At 44.7% G+C, this 18,305-nt stretch overlaps 1 protein-coding gene across 1 annotated transcript in view; it reads right to left on the bottom strand.

Moving 5' to 3' along the window:
* SYT10 (synaptotagmin 10) overlaps positions 1-18,305 on the bottom strand; it is a 76,289-nt gene that overhangs the window by 17,061 nt on the left and 40,923 nt on the right. Inside the window, exon 3 of the mRNA XM_053256142.1 lies at positions 8,697-9,261. Within this exon, the coding sequence (XP_053112117.1) occupies positions 8,697-9,261 (565 nt within the window). The remainder of the gene's footprint in view (positions 1-8,696; positions 9,262-18,305) is intronic.

The following is an 18,305-nucleotide window of genomic DNA, read 5'->3' as shown; positions in this document are numbered from 1 at the left end:
AACCCCCCTTTCTGCCCCAAATCTGCCCCAAAGACATACCAACTTAAAAAATCATTTAAAAATCAGCCCATTGCCCAATTTCTTTGAAATTTGGGTGGTAGCTTCCTTGCACCCATTGGGGTACTACCACCCACCACAACCCACTCTGGGCCACCCTGGTGCCACCCGCCAGGGAGTTATAACTAAGGCTACTGAAATCCCCATTATTCCATATGGGGAAAAGCTTAAAGATGCACAAACTTCAAAAATTCTTTTAAAATCACCCCCCTTGTCCAATTTCTTTGAAATTTGGGTGGTAGCTTCCTCCCATTAGGCACTACTACCCACCCCACTCTTTTGGCCCCAGGATCCTTTTTTATCTGAATCAATTCTGATTCAGATTTGGAAAATTCAGGTTCAAATCAAATCTGGGGTGATTCAGGGGTCAGATACAGACCCAAAACAAATTGAGGGTGTTTCAATTTGAGTACAAATCAAAATGAAAAAACTGATTCGTGCACACCCCTACTGGAGATGTCCTATAGCCACCAGACTAGTAGCTTTTGATAGACCTGTCCTCCATGAATTTGTCTAAGCCCCCTTTAAAGCCATCCATGTTAGTAGCTATCACCACCTCCCATAGCAAAGAATTCCATTGATTAATTATGTGCTGTGTGAAAATGTGCTTCCTTTTGTCGGTCCTGATTTTCCTGGCAGTCCATTCATGGGATGTTCTAGTGCTGTAAGAGAGGTTCTAGTGTTGTGAGAGAGGGGAAAAAAAATCTATCTATTATCTCCACACCATGCATAATTTTATAGAAGTTTATCATGTCACCCCTTAGTTGTCTTTTTTAGCCTACTTTCCTTAACGAAAGTAATTTTATGAGATTACCAAAGCCTTTGTGTTTGCGAGCTATCAACTTTGCAGTACCTGGACCGATTTTGACCAAATTTGGTACAGGTGTAGTGACACATAGTGACAACTCAATGAGACAGTTTGTGATGAATCCCAATTAAAGATGGTGGATGCATGAACATTTGAGCCAGAAGTGGGCTCTTGTGAACCACCTAACTGATTTGGACCAAATTTATTACAGTTGAAGGGACTTCATAGGGATACCTCAATGGTGTCGTCTACTCCAATGATGTCATCCACTCCAATTCAAGATGGCACACATGTGAACATTTGAGGTGGAAGTGGGCTAACTTGTGAAGATGGTAATTATCAATTAAGATATAGCAGGCAGATAAGAACATCTCATTTCTAAGCTAAAAAGCCACACAAGCTGTAGCATCATAAGGAAGGCACTCTAGTCCCCTGATCATCTTGGTTGCCCTCTTCTGCACCTTTTCCAGTTCTACAATGTTTCTTTTGAGATATGGTGACCAGAACTGTATGCAGCGCAGCAGTACTCAAAATGTGGCCGCACCATAGATTTGTATAAGAACATTATAATATTAGCAGTTTTATTTTCAGTCTCTTTCCTAATGATCCCTAGCATGGAATTGTCCTTTTTCACAGCTTCACAATGAATCAATATTTCCAATGAGCTGTCCACCACAACCCCAAGATCCTTTTACTGGTCAGTCACTGGCAGCCCAGACCCAATCAGTGTATAAATCAGTGTATATGTGAAGTTGTGGGTGAGGTTGCCCCACAGTGCATTACTTTATGCTTACTTATATTGAACATATACTGCCCACTCACCCAGTTTGCTGATTTTTTTGGTTAAGACAACATCTATTCCACTCTGAGTCGCTGTCGCAATGGCACACAAAGCGACAGACAACGTACAATACATAAAAGCCATAATTGAAAAGACCCATTAAAAATACAAGATAACCATTAAAACAGGTAAACAAATCAGTCATACATTTCAAAATTTGACACCTGACAACAATGCATAACTACTGACTGATCATATTTCCACCAAGTCATTGATCAAGGATTCCTTAGACAGGCCTTTGGATATCATGGCTGGCAGATGATGGGAGCTGTGGTCTAACAACGTTTGGGGACTAAGGTTAGGAACTCCTGACTTAAGAAAAAACATTTTCATTTGACAATACAATGAGATCAGTAAAATGGCCTGGGGTGAGCTTTCCAAAGTGTGGCTGCATCAACAGAAAAGACTTGGCCCATGTCCCAGATGACAGAATGGAACAGAGAGGAATCTAAGGATAGAAAACAATGGAACTCTTCTGGGTGCTGAGTAACAGGACTGAGGATTTGGCAAGTAAGAACCCTTGAAAATGGACTGAAAATGGACCCACTGAAAATGGACACACAAGAGGATTAGAAAAGCCCTGCTGGGTCAGGGCAAAGCCCATCCAGCCCAGCATCTTGCCTCATGCAGCAGCCAACCAAGTGTGCTATCAAGAGTGGATGGTGAGAAACAAAATTAAAGAATATTCAAGCTGGAAAGGACCGTCGAGGTTTTCTAGTCCAACCTCCTGCTCAATGGCCCTTAAAACATCCCTAGCAGATGGTTATCTAATCTGAATGAAGGCCTCAAGAGAAGGAGAGTCCATGTCCCACCACTGCATGAGGCAGACTGTTCCACTGTCTAACAGCTCTTCCAGTTAGAAAATTCCTCCCAGTGTTCAGCCTAACCTGCTTCCTTGCGATTGTCATGCAGTCATCCTGCCATCAGGAACAACAGAAAACAAATCTTCTGTGGGACAGTCCTCCCAATATTTGAAGACGGCTATCATATCCCCACTTTGTCTTATATTCTCCAGGCTAAACATTCCCACTATGGGTTCCACTTTCCACTATGGGTTCCAATAGGTTCAAAGGCTCACAGCGCAGTCACTTGCATGTTTATTCTGAAGTCAGTCCCACTGGTTTCAATGGGACTTAATTCCCGGGGTAACTGTGCACAGGAGTGTAGCCTCAAGCTTACGCAGGTGTATGTGCAGCCAGGGTGCATTTGTGGAGGGGAAGAAAAGGCATCTCATACATGCTCAGAGGTTATTTTCTTATATTTATATACTCATTGCTGAAGGTACATGGCCAAAGATACAATTGAGCGGAGCTAAATGGTTGCAGCTAAAGGAGGAGAGGTGGGCCAACTGTACAATTTTTTCCTACTTACAGCACTAACTGCATTGCATCCATTTTCCAGCAGATTACACCCAAAGCATATTGCGCCAAAGGTGTTATCATTTCAGAAGATTAAAAAACAAACGAACAAACTTGTGCTGCAATATTTAGAGGTTGTTGCACATGATAATCAGGCCACTGAAACCTGGCTGCATTTCATGAGCAGCCTTTTAGAACACTGTGGTTTGTTCTGTGTCAGAGTCCCATGATGTGCAAACAAAAGTTGCACAGGGGGGGAAATGTAGCCTGGAACATTTGTGAAACAGCTGCTCAGCTGGGACACTGCTGTGAAAGGGACAAAACTCAGCAATTGCATCTTCACTGTACAATGAAGTCCCAATAGCCAGATGTTTCATGCAAACATAAAAGGTTGCAGAGCAATAGAAAGCCTTGGCCAGTAAGAGAATCTGCTTCCTTAGGATGCATCTGCATGGCTGTTGGGAAGCTGGTGGCTGCAGTGGACAGTCAGAGAACATACAGTAGATATATGTATTCGCCCTATTTGGAAGCTGTACTTGCGTACAGAGGAGAGTGCCTCTCCTCACACGCCTTGCAAGAAGCACATGGAGAGAAGAGGAGGCTGCTCTTCCCTATGCCACTTTCATAGGAACCTAGGAAGCTGCCTTCTACTGAGTCAGACCATTGGTCTATCTAGCTCAGTATTGTCTACACAGACTGGCAGCGGCTTCTCCAAGGTTGCAGGCAGGAGCCTCTCCTAGCCCTATCTTGGAAATGCCAGGGAGGGAAATTGGAACCTTCTGCATGCAAGCATCTTCCCATAGCAGCCTCATCCATGCTGAGGAATTCAAATTTGCAAGTGTCAGTTTGGAAAGGGGGGTGGGCTTGCTCCCACCAGGGCTGTGTGGCAAGGCAACATTTGGGACCATGCCTCAGGATTGCAACCCCCCTGCAAAACTGCATGCATGCAGTCTTCTGGAAGGGGTGAGGGGACCCAGAACAATCTCGAATGCATAGTGAAACCTTTGAAACAAAACCAGGCAATTCAGAACTTCAAAATGCAAGCAACAATTCAGAAACAGGGAATAGTGGAAACATCACTATGGGCATGGTAGCAACAGGTAAAGTCATAATGTCATCATAATGTTTGCTCAGTGGAGCAAACTGGTGCTTTGGTAGCTGCAGTAATATAGATTTTGAGTCAAAATCCTCCCCACCACTGGCCTGGTTTTGTTTGCAGTGAGTGAAGTTGATGGAGATTAATCAAGTTGGGCAAGATCATTTGAGGCAGGGGTTTTCAAACTTGGATATCCAGGTGCTGCTGTTGGACTTCAGTTCCCATAATTCCCAGCCCCAATGGCCTTTGGCCATTGCAGTGGGGATTATGAGAATTGAAGTCCAACAACACCTGGGGATCCAAGTTTAAGAACCCCTGATTTAAGGGATTTTAAAGGGTGGGGGCAAAAACTTGGTGAATTTAATAGAGGCAGCACTTCTCTCGATGGCTATCGACAGCTGCCTTTTTTTTAACCCATTAGTTCCCTCATCATTATCCAATGATATTGCTTTATGACAAGGGACTTCTGGGAGGAAAATATAGTATCTGCTAGCATCAACTGGAAGGAACATTGCCTTGGGAGAAGCACCACCGCAACAATATAAGATGTTAATTCAACCTGAATTAAAGATTCCTCATGACTGCATTTAAGAAACCTGGGCCTAAAATATTTGCTACTCAGGAAGCCAGGGATGGTTCCAGAGGGTGAGTGGGGTATTGATCATTTGGTGGGGAACCAAGACCATCAGTGGTTATGTTGCCTTAACCATGATGCCATTCTCATTAAGTGTCTGAGAATATCAGAGACAGTGAAAGATTTTTCATGCCCTCTCTCTTTGCATGCCCTCTTCTCTTCCAGACCACTGAGGTTGCCTTACCCAAGGCCGGTGAATTCTGGATCCAGCCCCACAGGAAACAGTCTGTTCTTGAAGGTACAAAGCTCAAGAGACTTATCGCATGCAGAAAATTTCCAGCTGAATGGTCAGAACTCTCAATCCGAGCTTGCCCCCACCTCATCATTTTGTGAAATGCCAGGATTATGCTATAAAATTCTAAAAAAGCAGTTCATTAACACCAAATAAGAATACTACCAGAGTAAGCCACACACTATAATTGGCTTCGTGTGTCTCAGACAGTTGAAGGGGCTTGTACTAATGTCAGAAGCCAAGAACAGTAATAATGTTCAGCTGCATGCTTATTAGCAAAGCTCTGCCAATGATATCCTATATTCTAGGACACAAGCAAGGAAGTGCTGGCCCTAGGTGGGCAGATTTGGCTTTATAAAAGCCAAATTCTGGCTTACGGCCCATTTGACCCACGAGTATACCCCTTAGGTTCTGGCAACTCTGTAGCTGGCCAACCCATGAGGCTTGAGATTCTGTGGCCATTCTGGATGATAGGGTAAAATGAACCATATGACCTCTTCAAAGGTCATCCTAAAGACTTGCAGACTGCTGTGTCTAACACACTTATAAAATGTTTTGTATTTTTGTAAGTAGTTTTGAAAAAAGATCACCATATAAAGCTTTGGACTGGCTTGGTTAAAAAAAGCACCTTTCTGCATGAGCTAGAACAATGGGGTCCAGCTTCTGTGCTGGAGAGCCCCACATTTTGCCACAGAAAGTGGCCCATTCAGTATCAATATTTAGTGGCTGACCTCCTAACGCTGCACAAGACAGTCACGCTAGCTAGTTGTGCTAGTGCTGCACTAGCAGAGATGTGTTTCCACTTGAAGTGTACAACCTGCAGCATGCCTCATCTGTTTGGCAGGGAACCTTTGTGCAGTAGTTCAGTTCCAAAAATCCCTGTGATTCAGTGCAGTGACATAGTCTTCTTACAGCATCGCAACTGATGTGGTGACAGCCAACAGCCTGGATGGCTTTAGATAAATTCATGGAGGACAGGTTTACCAATGGCTACTAGTCTGAGGGCTATAGGCCAGTCTCAGAGGCAATATGCCTCTAAATACCAGTTGCAGGGGAGGAACAGCATGAGAGAGGGCATGCCCTCAGCTCTTGCCTGGGAGGCATCTGGTAGGCTACCGTGTGAAACAGGGTGCTGGACTAGATGGGCCTTGGGCATGATAGAACATAGGAACATAGAACATAGGAAGCTGCCATATACCGAGTCGGACCATTGGTCTATCTAGCTCAGTATTGTCTCCACAGACTGGCGGCGGCTTCTCCAAGGTTGCAGGCAGGATTCTCTCCTAGCCCTATCTTGGAGATGCCAGGGAGGGAACTTGGAACTTTCTGCTCTTCCAAGATCGGCTCCATCCCCTAAGGGGGATATCTTACACTGTTCACACATCAAGTCTCCCATTCATATGCGACCAGGGTGGACCCTGCTTAGCTAAGGGGACAAGTCATGCTTGCTACCGCAAGAACAGCTCTCCTGGTCCAAGGAGATCCAGCAGGGCTGTTCTTATGTTCTTAACTTTATTGCACAAACCCATTACTCTCATTACGCAGGATGTCAGCTAATGTTTACATATTCAAAGCACTTCAGATATATTAGCCTCCTGTAATCTTTGCAACAGACTTGTAAAATAAATATTATTGCCATCCCCTTATTGTAGATAGGGGTTGAGACTGAAAGGGAGCAGCTAAGGCCACCAAGTCAGTTCATGGCAGAGGTGAGGCCTGAACCAAGGAAGTCCTGATTCATAGCTCAGTCTCTTTGCCACTCTGCTACATGAGATCTCATATAACCATCACAAGTGATCAAGATCCATCATAAAGGTTCGTGGAGGAGAGGTGGTAGCAAACATGTATTGTCCCCTTTGCTAGGCAAGGTCCACCTTGTTTGCATTTGGATGGGAGACTACATGTGAGCTCTGTAATATATCTCCCTTAGGGGATGGGGCCATAGCTCAGTGGAAGAGCATCTAGGTCCCAGGTTCAATCCCTAGCATCTCCATATAGTCAGATATCAGAGGAGTCTGGAATACTTGCAAGTTTGAGCAGAACATCATTGTCTGCACTGGAAACTCAACCTGGTGAACTACCAGGTTCAGTTTGATATCTGTAATCCACATCAAACCTTGAACAATGCATTTCTTTGTAAGTCGTCCATCAAAATACAATGTCAGATAGCTGTGATAAAGGAAGAAATTATAGAATGACTGGACAAATGGACCAATAATGAACCACAGTGGCCAAAACATTCTGAAAACACTTATATGTAAAGATATTTGCCAAAAAAATGCAATATGCAACTGAAATCAACCTCATTACTATGAGTCTTTTCACTTTTATAGCAAACCACCTATGTCTTGATATACCCATCTTTTCACATTTAAGTAAGAATCTTCTATGTAATGCTGAAGTCAGGGGTGGCCCTTCTATGGGGCAAGTTGAGACAGTTGCTTCAGGTGCAGGCACAGGAAGAGGTGCCGGGTGTGGCAACCAGTGTTCCCTGTAACAGGGATTCCCAGATGTTGTTGACTACAACTGCCATCATCCCCAACTGCAATGACCTTTGGCTGGGGATGATGGGAGTTGTAGTCAACCACATCTGAGAACACCTGATACAAGGAACACTGGACACATATCTGGGGACACTGTTACAGGCAAGCACCACAAGCAAGCCTCCTTGCTGCCCACTGCAACTAGCCTCTGTCTGCCCTGGGGCATGCTGTTCATTTTCCTCTCCTCATCCTCCTGCTGGTGTGTGCCTCTTCTTCCCCCAGTTCCCCCTGACACAAGCTAGAAGTGCTCCTGCTTCTGCTGGCTGGCTTGGTGGCCTAATTCAAGAGTGCCTGCATGCTGCCCCTACTGCCTTGGCCTGAGAATGCAGAGCACTCACCTGCAAAAGGCAGGGCGGGGGCAGGCATCATATTGTCCTTCATTTCAGGCAGAAAAATGTTGTGGACTCCCCCAAATACATCAAGTGGTCTTTGTTAAAGTGTCTCCCAAGACTTGCCATGTTCTCAGTCTTCTCATTAAGGTTTTGTGTCAACTACTGGATGGCTCATTTTTCAGGATTAGACCCAGTCGAAACAACATCTCCCAGTGAAATAATGGTCAGGATGTGTCTTTCCTGGTGCATTATGGGCTGAGCCAGTTCCAAAAGAAGACAGTTTAAACTCTCTGCTTTTGGAACGGACTCAGAGCAAGGTATGTCTGAGTTCATCTGGTGGCGACTTAGAGACAAGCCTTCTCTATAGTTGCCCTGGAACTGTGGAATGCACTTCCTGTTGAAATTAGAGTTGATCCATCCCTGTTGGCTTTCAGGAAACAAAGAGGCACCTGTTCAGCCAGGATTTTAGTTGAATTTTACAGTTCAACTAAACTGTGGTTTTGAATTGTTTTAAACAGAATGCTGTATTTGTTTTGATGTTTGTTTTAAATTTGTTAACTGTCTTGAGACTTTTGTAGTAGGTGGTATAAAAATGTATTACATAAATACATAAATAAATAAAATAAGAGCAAGTCAGTGTGGCCACCATCTTGGTTCTGGTTGAGAAATGCTCTCTTAGTCACTATGCAGCACCAGCTTTTATCTCAGGGGCTCCCAAATACTAGTGCGCATTTCCCAGCAAGAACAAAGAACTCATACAAACATCGTGAAACATTTTTGAGGCATGTTACTTACTGTAGTGGCACAGTGGATGTCTTTCCATACTGTGGCCTCTCTGGAGAGATCAGAAACTTCAAAAAAGTTATCAAGAATAACTTCCCCAATCATATCATGTCTAGAAAACCTGTCAAAATCGTACACACTGAAATGTAGTTTCCTGTTGCAAAGCTGATCGTAGGCTACAGGAAATTGAAAGGTTTCATCAAAGACAGGATTTAAAGTCTTTCTGTGTACCCGTGTCTGAAACTTCTTTTTTCTGTCTGGAAGAAGATATATTTTCACATAGGGGTCTGATGTGCCTGTGAAGTCTTTAGCAGGTAAATCCAAGGCTTTGACAATGGTAACTACAAGCAGTTCATTTTCATAATCATACTTGAGGGTAAAATTAAGTTTCCCACAGATTTTCACATCTTCTTTCTTGCCTTCCGAATCCACTGACTTCTGTTTGTAAAGTTCAGGTTTTATCCTGCCAATGCTGGTTGTTGTCTCACCCCTTTGTAAAACTGGATCTGTCCCCATGTTAAAATCGACACTGGACACCTGCATTTGCCTTGGTAAATGCCTCCTGAAAGAATTGTGCCTGCATACACAAAGGCAAAGAAATCAACTTAGATTATCTCAAAGAGGAAAATGGAACATTTATATGGCAAAACATGAAAAAAGTAAATCATGGCCCACATTTAACAAGTTTCTGCAATTGTCATGACTCTCTTGAGAGAAAAATTACCAGTAATGTTTGATAATCCAAAGGGATAACTCAAGAAATCAGTTCAAAAAATTTTTGGGGGAAAAGAATTATAAAAAGTAGAGAAGACAAATCCTGGGGGCAGGAGGAACAGATTGAAGGAAATGGGCATATTTAGCTTATAGAAAAGAGGCTTGATGGGAAATCTATACCCTATTTCTGAATTCAGTCATAGCCTATGTCTGAATTCAGCATGCGGGCAACAGAAGAGAGATACTATATGGTCAAGCAAGTCAGGAGAAGCAGAAACCAATGGGAGAGACCGCCCAAACGGCAGAAAAATAGAATGGAGGGAGTAATCTCCTGAAACCTCATGGCAATGGATACCAAGGCAGCACTTGCTGCATGCTGATATATGTAAGAATGTTTTTGGCATTGCCAGGGCCAGATCTGGAAGCAACTGCCAGCACGTCCAAATAATTTATTTCAAACAACCCAGATCTTCAACATAATCAACAAAACATTAGGGCTTTTAAAAAGAAAAAACTGACATTGTTTGTAAAGTTTTTGAATGGCTTCTGTAAAACCAGTGAGAATGCTTTCAGCTTAGTTTGCTCACTTTCTCACTACTGATGATGACTATGTAGATGTGTCATAAATGTATTGGCTACAATCCCACACAAAATTAAGTATATTTAAGCCTACTGCCTTTAAGTGCACTTAACACAGAGCTGGATGGTGGCAAAAGTAAAGTAAAGTTGCGCCCTCGAGTCGGTGTCGACTCCTGGCAACCACAGAGCCATGTGGTTTTCTTTTGGTAGAGTACAGGAGGGGTTTACCATTGCCATCTCCCACACAGTATGAAATGATGCCTTTCAGCACCTTCCTATATCACTGCTGCCCGATATAGGTGTTCTGGGAAACATACCAGCGGGGATTCAAACCAGCAACCTCTTGCTCGCTAGGCAAGTCATTTCCCCGCTGTGCCATTAGGTGGCTTTGAATGGTGGCTACTGATCAAGAATAGTGTTGTTAGTAGCATTGCTGTAATTAATGGCTGACATTCCCCACAGTGCTCTGGCAATGGAAGGACACACAGGGGCTGTTAACTAGCAACACATCTTCCCTCTCCTTCAGCCCAGGTGGAGGGGGAAGGGAACACAAATTTCACTCCCCTCCTCCTAAAGGACTCTTCATTTGCAGGAATGTGTCTCTGGGGGTCTTCCAGTGAGTAGTCATTTAGGAGGGAGAAGAGAGAAGCAAATATCCCCACCTGCCATGCTGAGCTACAGAAGAACGAAGACATGCTGCTAGTTTCCAGGCTCTCTGCGTCCCCGCAGGGCTCCTTCCATTGTCAGAGCACTACGGAGAATGTCAGCCGTTAACTTTAAAGCACCAGAGTATAGAATCCAAGGGAAAGAGTTGTGGTATGCAAGGACAAGGTAGTGGAGTGGAATCAGGAATACTAATAGTTTAATGAAATAGATATAGCAATAGCAATAGCACTTACATTTATATACCGCTTTATAGCCAGAGCTCTCTAAGCGGTTTACAATGATTTAGCATATTGCCCCCAACATTCTGGGTACTCATTTTACCGACCTCGGAAGGATGGAAGGCTGAGTCAACCTTGAGCCCCTGGTCAGGATCAAACTTGTAACCTTCTGGTTACAGGACGGCAGTTTTACCACTGCGCCACCAGGGGCTCATAGATATTTCATTAGTATAGAGAGGCAAGTGCAGACTGCTTTTCAGTGCTCTTGCTGCTGGCTGTTTGTTAGCCCGGAATACAAGTAACTGGATGGATTAACCAAAAACACCACACTAAGGGCTACACAAAACTGGAAAAGCACAGAAGACTTTGCAGCTGCACCTCATAATGATGGGAGCTGTAGTTCAACAACAGATGCAGAGCCAAGGTTGTCTACCCCAGGACATGACAAAAGGAGAAAGGTAATTTTAGACAATGTGGGGATGGAGGTAGGAGGGGATTGTTAGCAAAGACTAAGGTGAACTGCTAGATTTTCAACATTTGCATAGCTGAAGTGGAGCTCAGTATGTACTTGGTTTTGGAAATTTCATTAAAAACAGCTTTTTAAAAAATTGGTCACATGGCTCCCCCCACCCCAATGCAATCTTAGGGCCACTTTGTGTTCCACCCTGCCCATAATTGCATTTATGCAGTATTTCCTCACTTGTACACAAGATATTTTCATCAATTTGCTAATTGCTTTTGCCATTAAAAGGTGGTTTATTTGTCGGCATGTCCGTACTCAGGGAAGGCCAGTTTGTGCTGCTCCCTGGCTTCTACATTTTAAAATGTACTGAAATGAAGAGGGGACCCAAGTGCGACTTTAGCTCTTTCATACTGGCAGTACAAATTGTCTATGTGGAAATTATTGTGGTTTGTTCCATTAAAAATGGGATTTCTGTTTACACCCAGAGTATCTGCTAAATGGAAAAACCTTCAAGTGGCGACTTCTTGTTGAAACAAAATCTCAACCTGAACTAAGCATTGGATCTGGATATATATAAGTCAGGTTACTGTCCTCTCTTGGTTATACTGCTTTTGGACACACAGAGCTGGTCCCCTGCTGGAAGGGACAGCAATATCAACTGACAGCAATAGCAATGCCTCTGTGGATCCAAGACAAAACCCAGATTTGGAACATCTGCTGTATCCTCTAGATCAGGGGTTCTCAACATTGGGTCTCCAGATGTTATTGGACTTCAACTCCCATAATCCCCTGCCCCAGTGGCCTTTGGTTGTGGATTATGGGAGCTGAAGTCCAATAACATCTGGGGACCCAACGTTGAGAACCCCTGCTCTAGATGACTGGGTCATAGTAAAATCAAAATACTTATGTGTACCCTTTATTCTTTATAAGTCAGTTAACATGATCAAAAACTGGGTAGGACAAGGGTCCTACCCAATTTTGGGAGCTGTGCACTCCCAATTTTTGATCATGTGTGAGCATACAACTAGGTAGGAGGAGGAGGGAATGATCATGTGTGAGAGGGGCTGCGTAGGACAGGATTTCCTTCTGCCTTGTTAAAATCCTGGGTATGGAAGCTGGGTAGGGCAGTGCCATCCTACTCAGCTCCTGCATCATAAGCTATCACTCCTCCGTCCCTCCTCCTACCTAGTTGCTTGTTCACACATGATTGAAAATCGGGAGAGAGCGCAGCTCCCAAAGCTGGATAGGATGCTTGACCTACCTGGCTTTCTATCATGTAGTCCATCATGCAGACTTCCTTTATGCCTCTCACATTCTTAATAAGCAGGACAAGAAGAGCTTGTCTGTTTGTCTCCTGCTACAAAGACATCAGGGAAGTACAGACCCACTTATAGTTGTCACAACAACCCTATGGAGTTAATTGTGCCCTTGAGTCGATGTCGACTCCTGACAACCACAGAGTCCTGTGGTTTTCTTTGGTAGAATACAGGAGAGATTTACCATTGCCTCCTCCTGTGCAGTGTGAGATGATGCCTTTCAGCACCTTCCTATATCACTTCAGCCTGATATAGGTGTTTCCCATATTCTGGGAAATATACCAGCGGGGATTCAAACCAGCAACCTCTTGCTTGCTAGGCAAGTTATTTCCCCGCTGCACTGTTAAGTGGTGTTTCCTATGGAGTTGGTTAGGTTGAAATGACCAGCTTCACAGCTGAGCACGGATTTGCACCCATGTCTCCCTGGCATGGGGATCGACAAAACCTTTTATTGGGGGTAGAGAAAGCTTCTGCTGGTGGCCCCGGGCCCCTAATTCATTGTAACTGGGTGTGCGCGCTAGCATACACCCCTAACCACACCCCCTGCATCAACATCTGACACAGGGAGATGTGGCCAGTATCAGGGAGAGAGGCAACACCATTCCTCTCCCCATCCTTGGCAGTCAGAGCTTCATTCAGCACTGACACAGAGCTTTTTTTCTCTGCCTCCGAGAGGCAAAGAAAAAAGCTCCATGTCAGCACTGAACGAAGCACTGGGATTGGGAAGGATTGGGAAGGGGAGGAGCTGTCCCTCTTCCCAATACTGATGGGATCGGGGGTGGGGGACTGCCCTCCAGCCCCCTGCGGACACCCATGCTTTCTGGTCCACGTCCATCACTTTCATTATACTTCTCTGATTCTGTACATGCATCCATCAATACAATATCATAGCTACATTCTTTGTCTGGCAGAGAACCAGAACAGGTGTCATGTCTGCACTGTGCTGGCACTTTTACAGTCTCACCTAGTTGACATCCTCTTTGACAAAAGCAAGAGTCTGGTATACCTATGCAGCAGAATGAGTTCTTAAAGTGGTGGAATTGATTGTACAACTTCAGTTCGGGATACCATTTTGGAGAACTCCCCCATATAAAACAAAAACAAAAACTCCCTGCAAGTAATAAACTAGCATCTCAGGGCAAGTGGATCTGCCCCAGCCTACTCCCTGCTGTGCTAGTTTCCTACTTGCAGTGTGTGTGTGTGTGTGTGTGTGTGTGTGTGTGTGTGTGTGTGTGGTATTGTCAGCTTAGGATTCTACCACCTAACTCCCAACTCATTCTGCTAACAGATGACTGACTGAATCCCATGTCATTCTGCTGACTTACCAGGTCCAAAATGGTGACCTTAAGATAGCAAGGCATTCTTGGTAGTTGCTATTTTAAAATATATTTAGTAGCCTGGGAGTGAACCAGTAATATATTTATTTATTTATTTATTTTATTATTAAAACTTTTATACTGCCCTTCCAAAAGGCTCAGGGCAGTTTACATTAAAACACCATTAAAATCAATTAATAATTAAACAAAAATTATAAAGCATAAAACAATGATTAACAATTAAAAACATAAAACAACAATTAAATAATCAGAACAATTTAAAAACAAGTTTTAAAAAGCTGAGAAAGCCTGGTTGAAGAGATGTGTTTTCAGGTGTTTTCTGAAAATTGCCAGAAATGGGGAGGATCGTATCTCAGCAGGGAGCGCATTCCACAATCCTGGGGCAGTAGCCGAGAAGGCCCGTCTCTGTGTAGCTACCAAACGAGTTGGTGGCAACTGGAGATGGACCTCCTCAAGTGACCTCAGCGGCTGGTGCGGCTCATAGCGAAGAAGACGTTCTCTTCAATACCCAGGGCCTAAGCCATTTAGGGCTTTATAAGTTATAACTAGCACTTTGTATTTTGCACGGAAACCTATTGGCAGCCAGTGTAACTCCATCAACAAAGGAGTAATGTGGTCTCTCCGAGATGACCCAGAGACCAACCTGGCTGCCGCATTCTGAACCAACTGAAGTTTCCGGACTACGTACAAAGGCAGCCCCACGTAGAGCGCATTACAGAAGTCCAGTCTGGAGGTTACCAACAAATGTACCACTGCTTTGAAGTCATTGATCTCGAGAAACGGGCGCAGCTGGCGTATCAGCCGGAGCTGATAGAAAGCACTCCTGGCCACCGCCTCCACCTGAGAAACCAAGGAGAGACGTTGATCCAGAAGTACTCCCAGACTGCGAACCTGTTCCTTTTGGGGAAGTGTGACCCCATCTAGAACAGGCAGATCAAAATCGTCTCTAGAGTTTTGACCCTGCACAATAAGTACCTCCGTCTTATCTGGATTCAGCTTCAGTTTATTCTCCCTGATCCAGCCCATTACTGATTCCAGGCAGGCATTTAGGGAGGATATGCCAACTCCTGAAGAAGTTGACATGGAGAAGTAGATCTGGGTGTCATCAGCATACTGGTAACACCCAGCTCCAAATCCCCTGATGATCTCTCCCAGCGGTTTCATGTAGATGTTAAAAAGCATTGGAGAGAGTATGGAGCCTTGAGGAACACCATACTTAAGCTCATATTTTGAAGAGCAACAATCTCCAATCGACACCATCTGGAATCTGTCTGAGAGGTAGGAGCAGAACCACTGTAAAACAATGCCTCTCACCCCCAACCCCCTCAGACGTTCCAGAAGGATACTATGGTCGATAGTATCGACAGTCGCCAAGAGATCCAAGAGGACCAACAGAGTCACACTTCCTCTGTCCATTGCCAATTGGAGATCATCCATCAGGCCGACCAAGGCAGTCTCCACCCCATAGCCTGCCCGAAAACCAGTTTGAAATGGGTCTAGATAATCAGTTTCCTCCAAGACCGCCTGGAGCTGAGAGGCCACCACTCTCTCTCAGAGAAGCATTTATGATTTCTACCAGGCCGCCTACAAGAGCCTCCCTGCTAGATAGAACAAGCCATGTTGGACAAGGATCAAGAGGACAAGTGGTAGGCCTCACCGCTCCAAGCAGCTTGTCCACATCATCAGGAGTCACAAACTGAAATTGATCCAGTCAAATCGTATAAGAGGAGTTGTAGGACACCTCCAGTTCAGACATCAAATTAATTGTGGAGTCCCCATCTAGGTCGGCCCGAATCCGAGAGATTTTGTCTGTGAAAAATTCATTAAACACAGCACAGCGGGTAACTGATGCCTCCAAATTCTGGTTCAAGGGAGAGGGAGCAGATACTAGTCCCCTTACAACCCTGAACAACTCCGCCGGACGTGAACTCACAGAGGCAATACGGGCAGAAAAGAACAGCTTCTTTGCCGCACGGATCGCCTGAGCATAGATCTTTAAATGTGCTCCATGTTGTAATCTGTTGGATTTGAGTCGGGTTTTTCTCCACTTGCGCTGCAGTTGCCTACCTTGCCGCTTCAGCCCCTGTAGATCTTCCGTATACCAAGGGGCCAATTTTGAAGCATGTCGGAGGAGACACTTAGGAGCAATCATGTCTACTGCCCTGGTGAGCAAGTCGTTCCAATTCTCAACCAGGGCATCAACAGGATCACCAGCAGAGCCAACACTAAATCCCTCCAAGGCTTCTTGGAATCCTACCGGATCCAGTAACCTCTTCGGGCGGACCATTCTAATAGGCCCCTCACCCCTGCGAAAGCGGAAAGTGGTTGTAAGTCTAACCTTAACCAGATGGTGGTCCGTCCATGACAACGGGGAGATCGTAGGAGTCCCCACCCATGGAACACCACCCTGATCAGAATAAAAGACCAAATCAAGCGTGTGACCTGCAATATGCGTCGATCCAGAGACCGCTTGGGATAGGCCCATAGTCGTCATGGCTGCTATGAACTCCTGAGCTGCCCCGGACAAATTGGTCCCAAAATGAACATTGAAGTCCCCCAGCACCAAAAGTCTGGGAGACTCCAACGCAAGTTCCGCGACCAAGTCCGTGAGCTCAGTAAGGGATTCCGTTGGGCAGCGGGGCGATCGGTACACCAACAGAAGTCCCAATCTATCCCTAGTCCCCAAACTCAAGTACACACATTTGATATGGCCCGATACCCTAACAGGGAACCTGGTAAGGGAGATGTTATCCTTATAGACCACAGCCACTCCACCTCCCTGCCCACGTCCCCCACCTGCTCCTCTACAGAATATCCTGGCGGGAGAAGCTGGGACCAGACTGGACCACTAGCCTCCCCCAACCAAGTCTCAGTAATACACATCAGGTCGGCCCCTTCATCCATGATCAAATCATGGATGAGTTCTGATTTATTCTGGACCGACCTGGCATTGCAGAGGAGCAAGGTAAGGTTATGTGGGATGTTGGCAGTGGTCCCCGAGGTCAAAGAGCTGGCAGCATATCCGGAAAGGGGGACAGCTATTAGATTTCTGACCACCCTTCCCCTGAAACAGCCTGCTGACCTGCCAGCATTTCTTCTTCTATTCCCCAACACCACTGGAATAGCTGCCCCACCTTCAACGAAGGCACTCCCTGACTCCCCATCTCCAGACAAACCCACAGATTATATATCAGATTATATTACTTTAAGGATTACTTTAGTTTGCATTTTAAATGTGTTATTTAATGTGTTCTTTAAGGATTATCTACTCTGAATTTGGAATGGGGCAGACTGCAAATTAAAATAATTTTTAAATGTGGCAAAATTGCTTGCCCTTGATGATGTTTATTGTCATGATCATTTGCAGTTGCTTTACTTTTAAACAGCAGCTGTAGCAATTCTGGTCTCAAAAAACAAAGAAATGTAAGAGTTCTTTTTCAAGTTGCCAAATGCCCTTTTAAAATTTGAAACACCCATTTCAGATCTTAATGTAATCACTAGATTGTAATCTTCTCTTTGCCCTCCTTTGTTACTCGTGTCATATCTTTCCAGAGTGATATCAACTCTGTTAGACGCTACTACGAGTTTGCTCCCAGTGGGAGGAACACACAGCGACACTTTTGCTCTACTAAGTCAATGCCCTAATGACATGGTAGTTTGTGAAGGTTCCAAGTCGCAACATTTCACCGAGACAGCTAATTGATGTGTTAATTATTTTAATGCTTTGTAGTTCCCATGGCAACACAGGAATGCTTTTCTGGTTTGCAGGAACAATGGGATTCGTATGATTGCTGTACTGAAGTACCAGGAACTCAACCTATTTGGTTGCTGAGATGCTGCACAGTTAATGGCTTGCAGCTGCAGCACTATTTGTTTCCAAGTCCAGGGTGCTCTGATTTGTTGAATTGCCCAGGGCTTGTCTTCCTCTCTTTGGTTCCTTGGGTGAAATGAAATTTTCACCCCCTGCAGCATTAGATCATAGAGGAATGATAATAATAAAAAATCCAGACAATTGACAACGCAGTGAAACTCACATGGCAGCAGCCAACTTTCAATTCAGGCAACGGGTTTTCCATGGACATTCATTGCTGGATGGAACAGCAGCAATAAAGAATATGTCCAATTGGGCATGCACTATCACATGCCCTGTGGAGAGCATCCAGTGTGTCCAGCCCCCCTGAAGTCAGGCACAACTTAGCGCTGCCCAACACTGCATGGAAAACCAGGTAGCAGCATCCTTTCCTCACCATGCATATACAGCATCTCTGTTTAGTCCAGGGATAAGTTGCACCTGAGGATGGTGGGAGTTATAGTTCATCAACAGTTGG

Source organism: Hemicordylus capensis, chromosome 5 (genome assembly GCF_027244095.1).
Source record: "Hemicordylus capensis ecotype Gifberg chromosome 5, rHemCap1.1.pri, whole genome shotgun sequence".
NCBI classification, from domain to species: domain Eukaryota; kingdom Metazoa; phylum Chordata; class Lepidosauria; order Squamata; family Cordylidae; genus Hemicordylus; species Hemicordylus capensis.
This window is presented reverse-complemented; position numbering and strand designations above follow the sequence as displayed.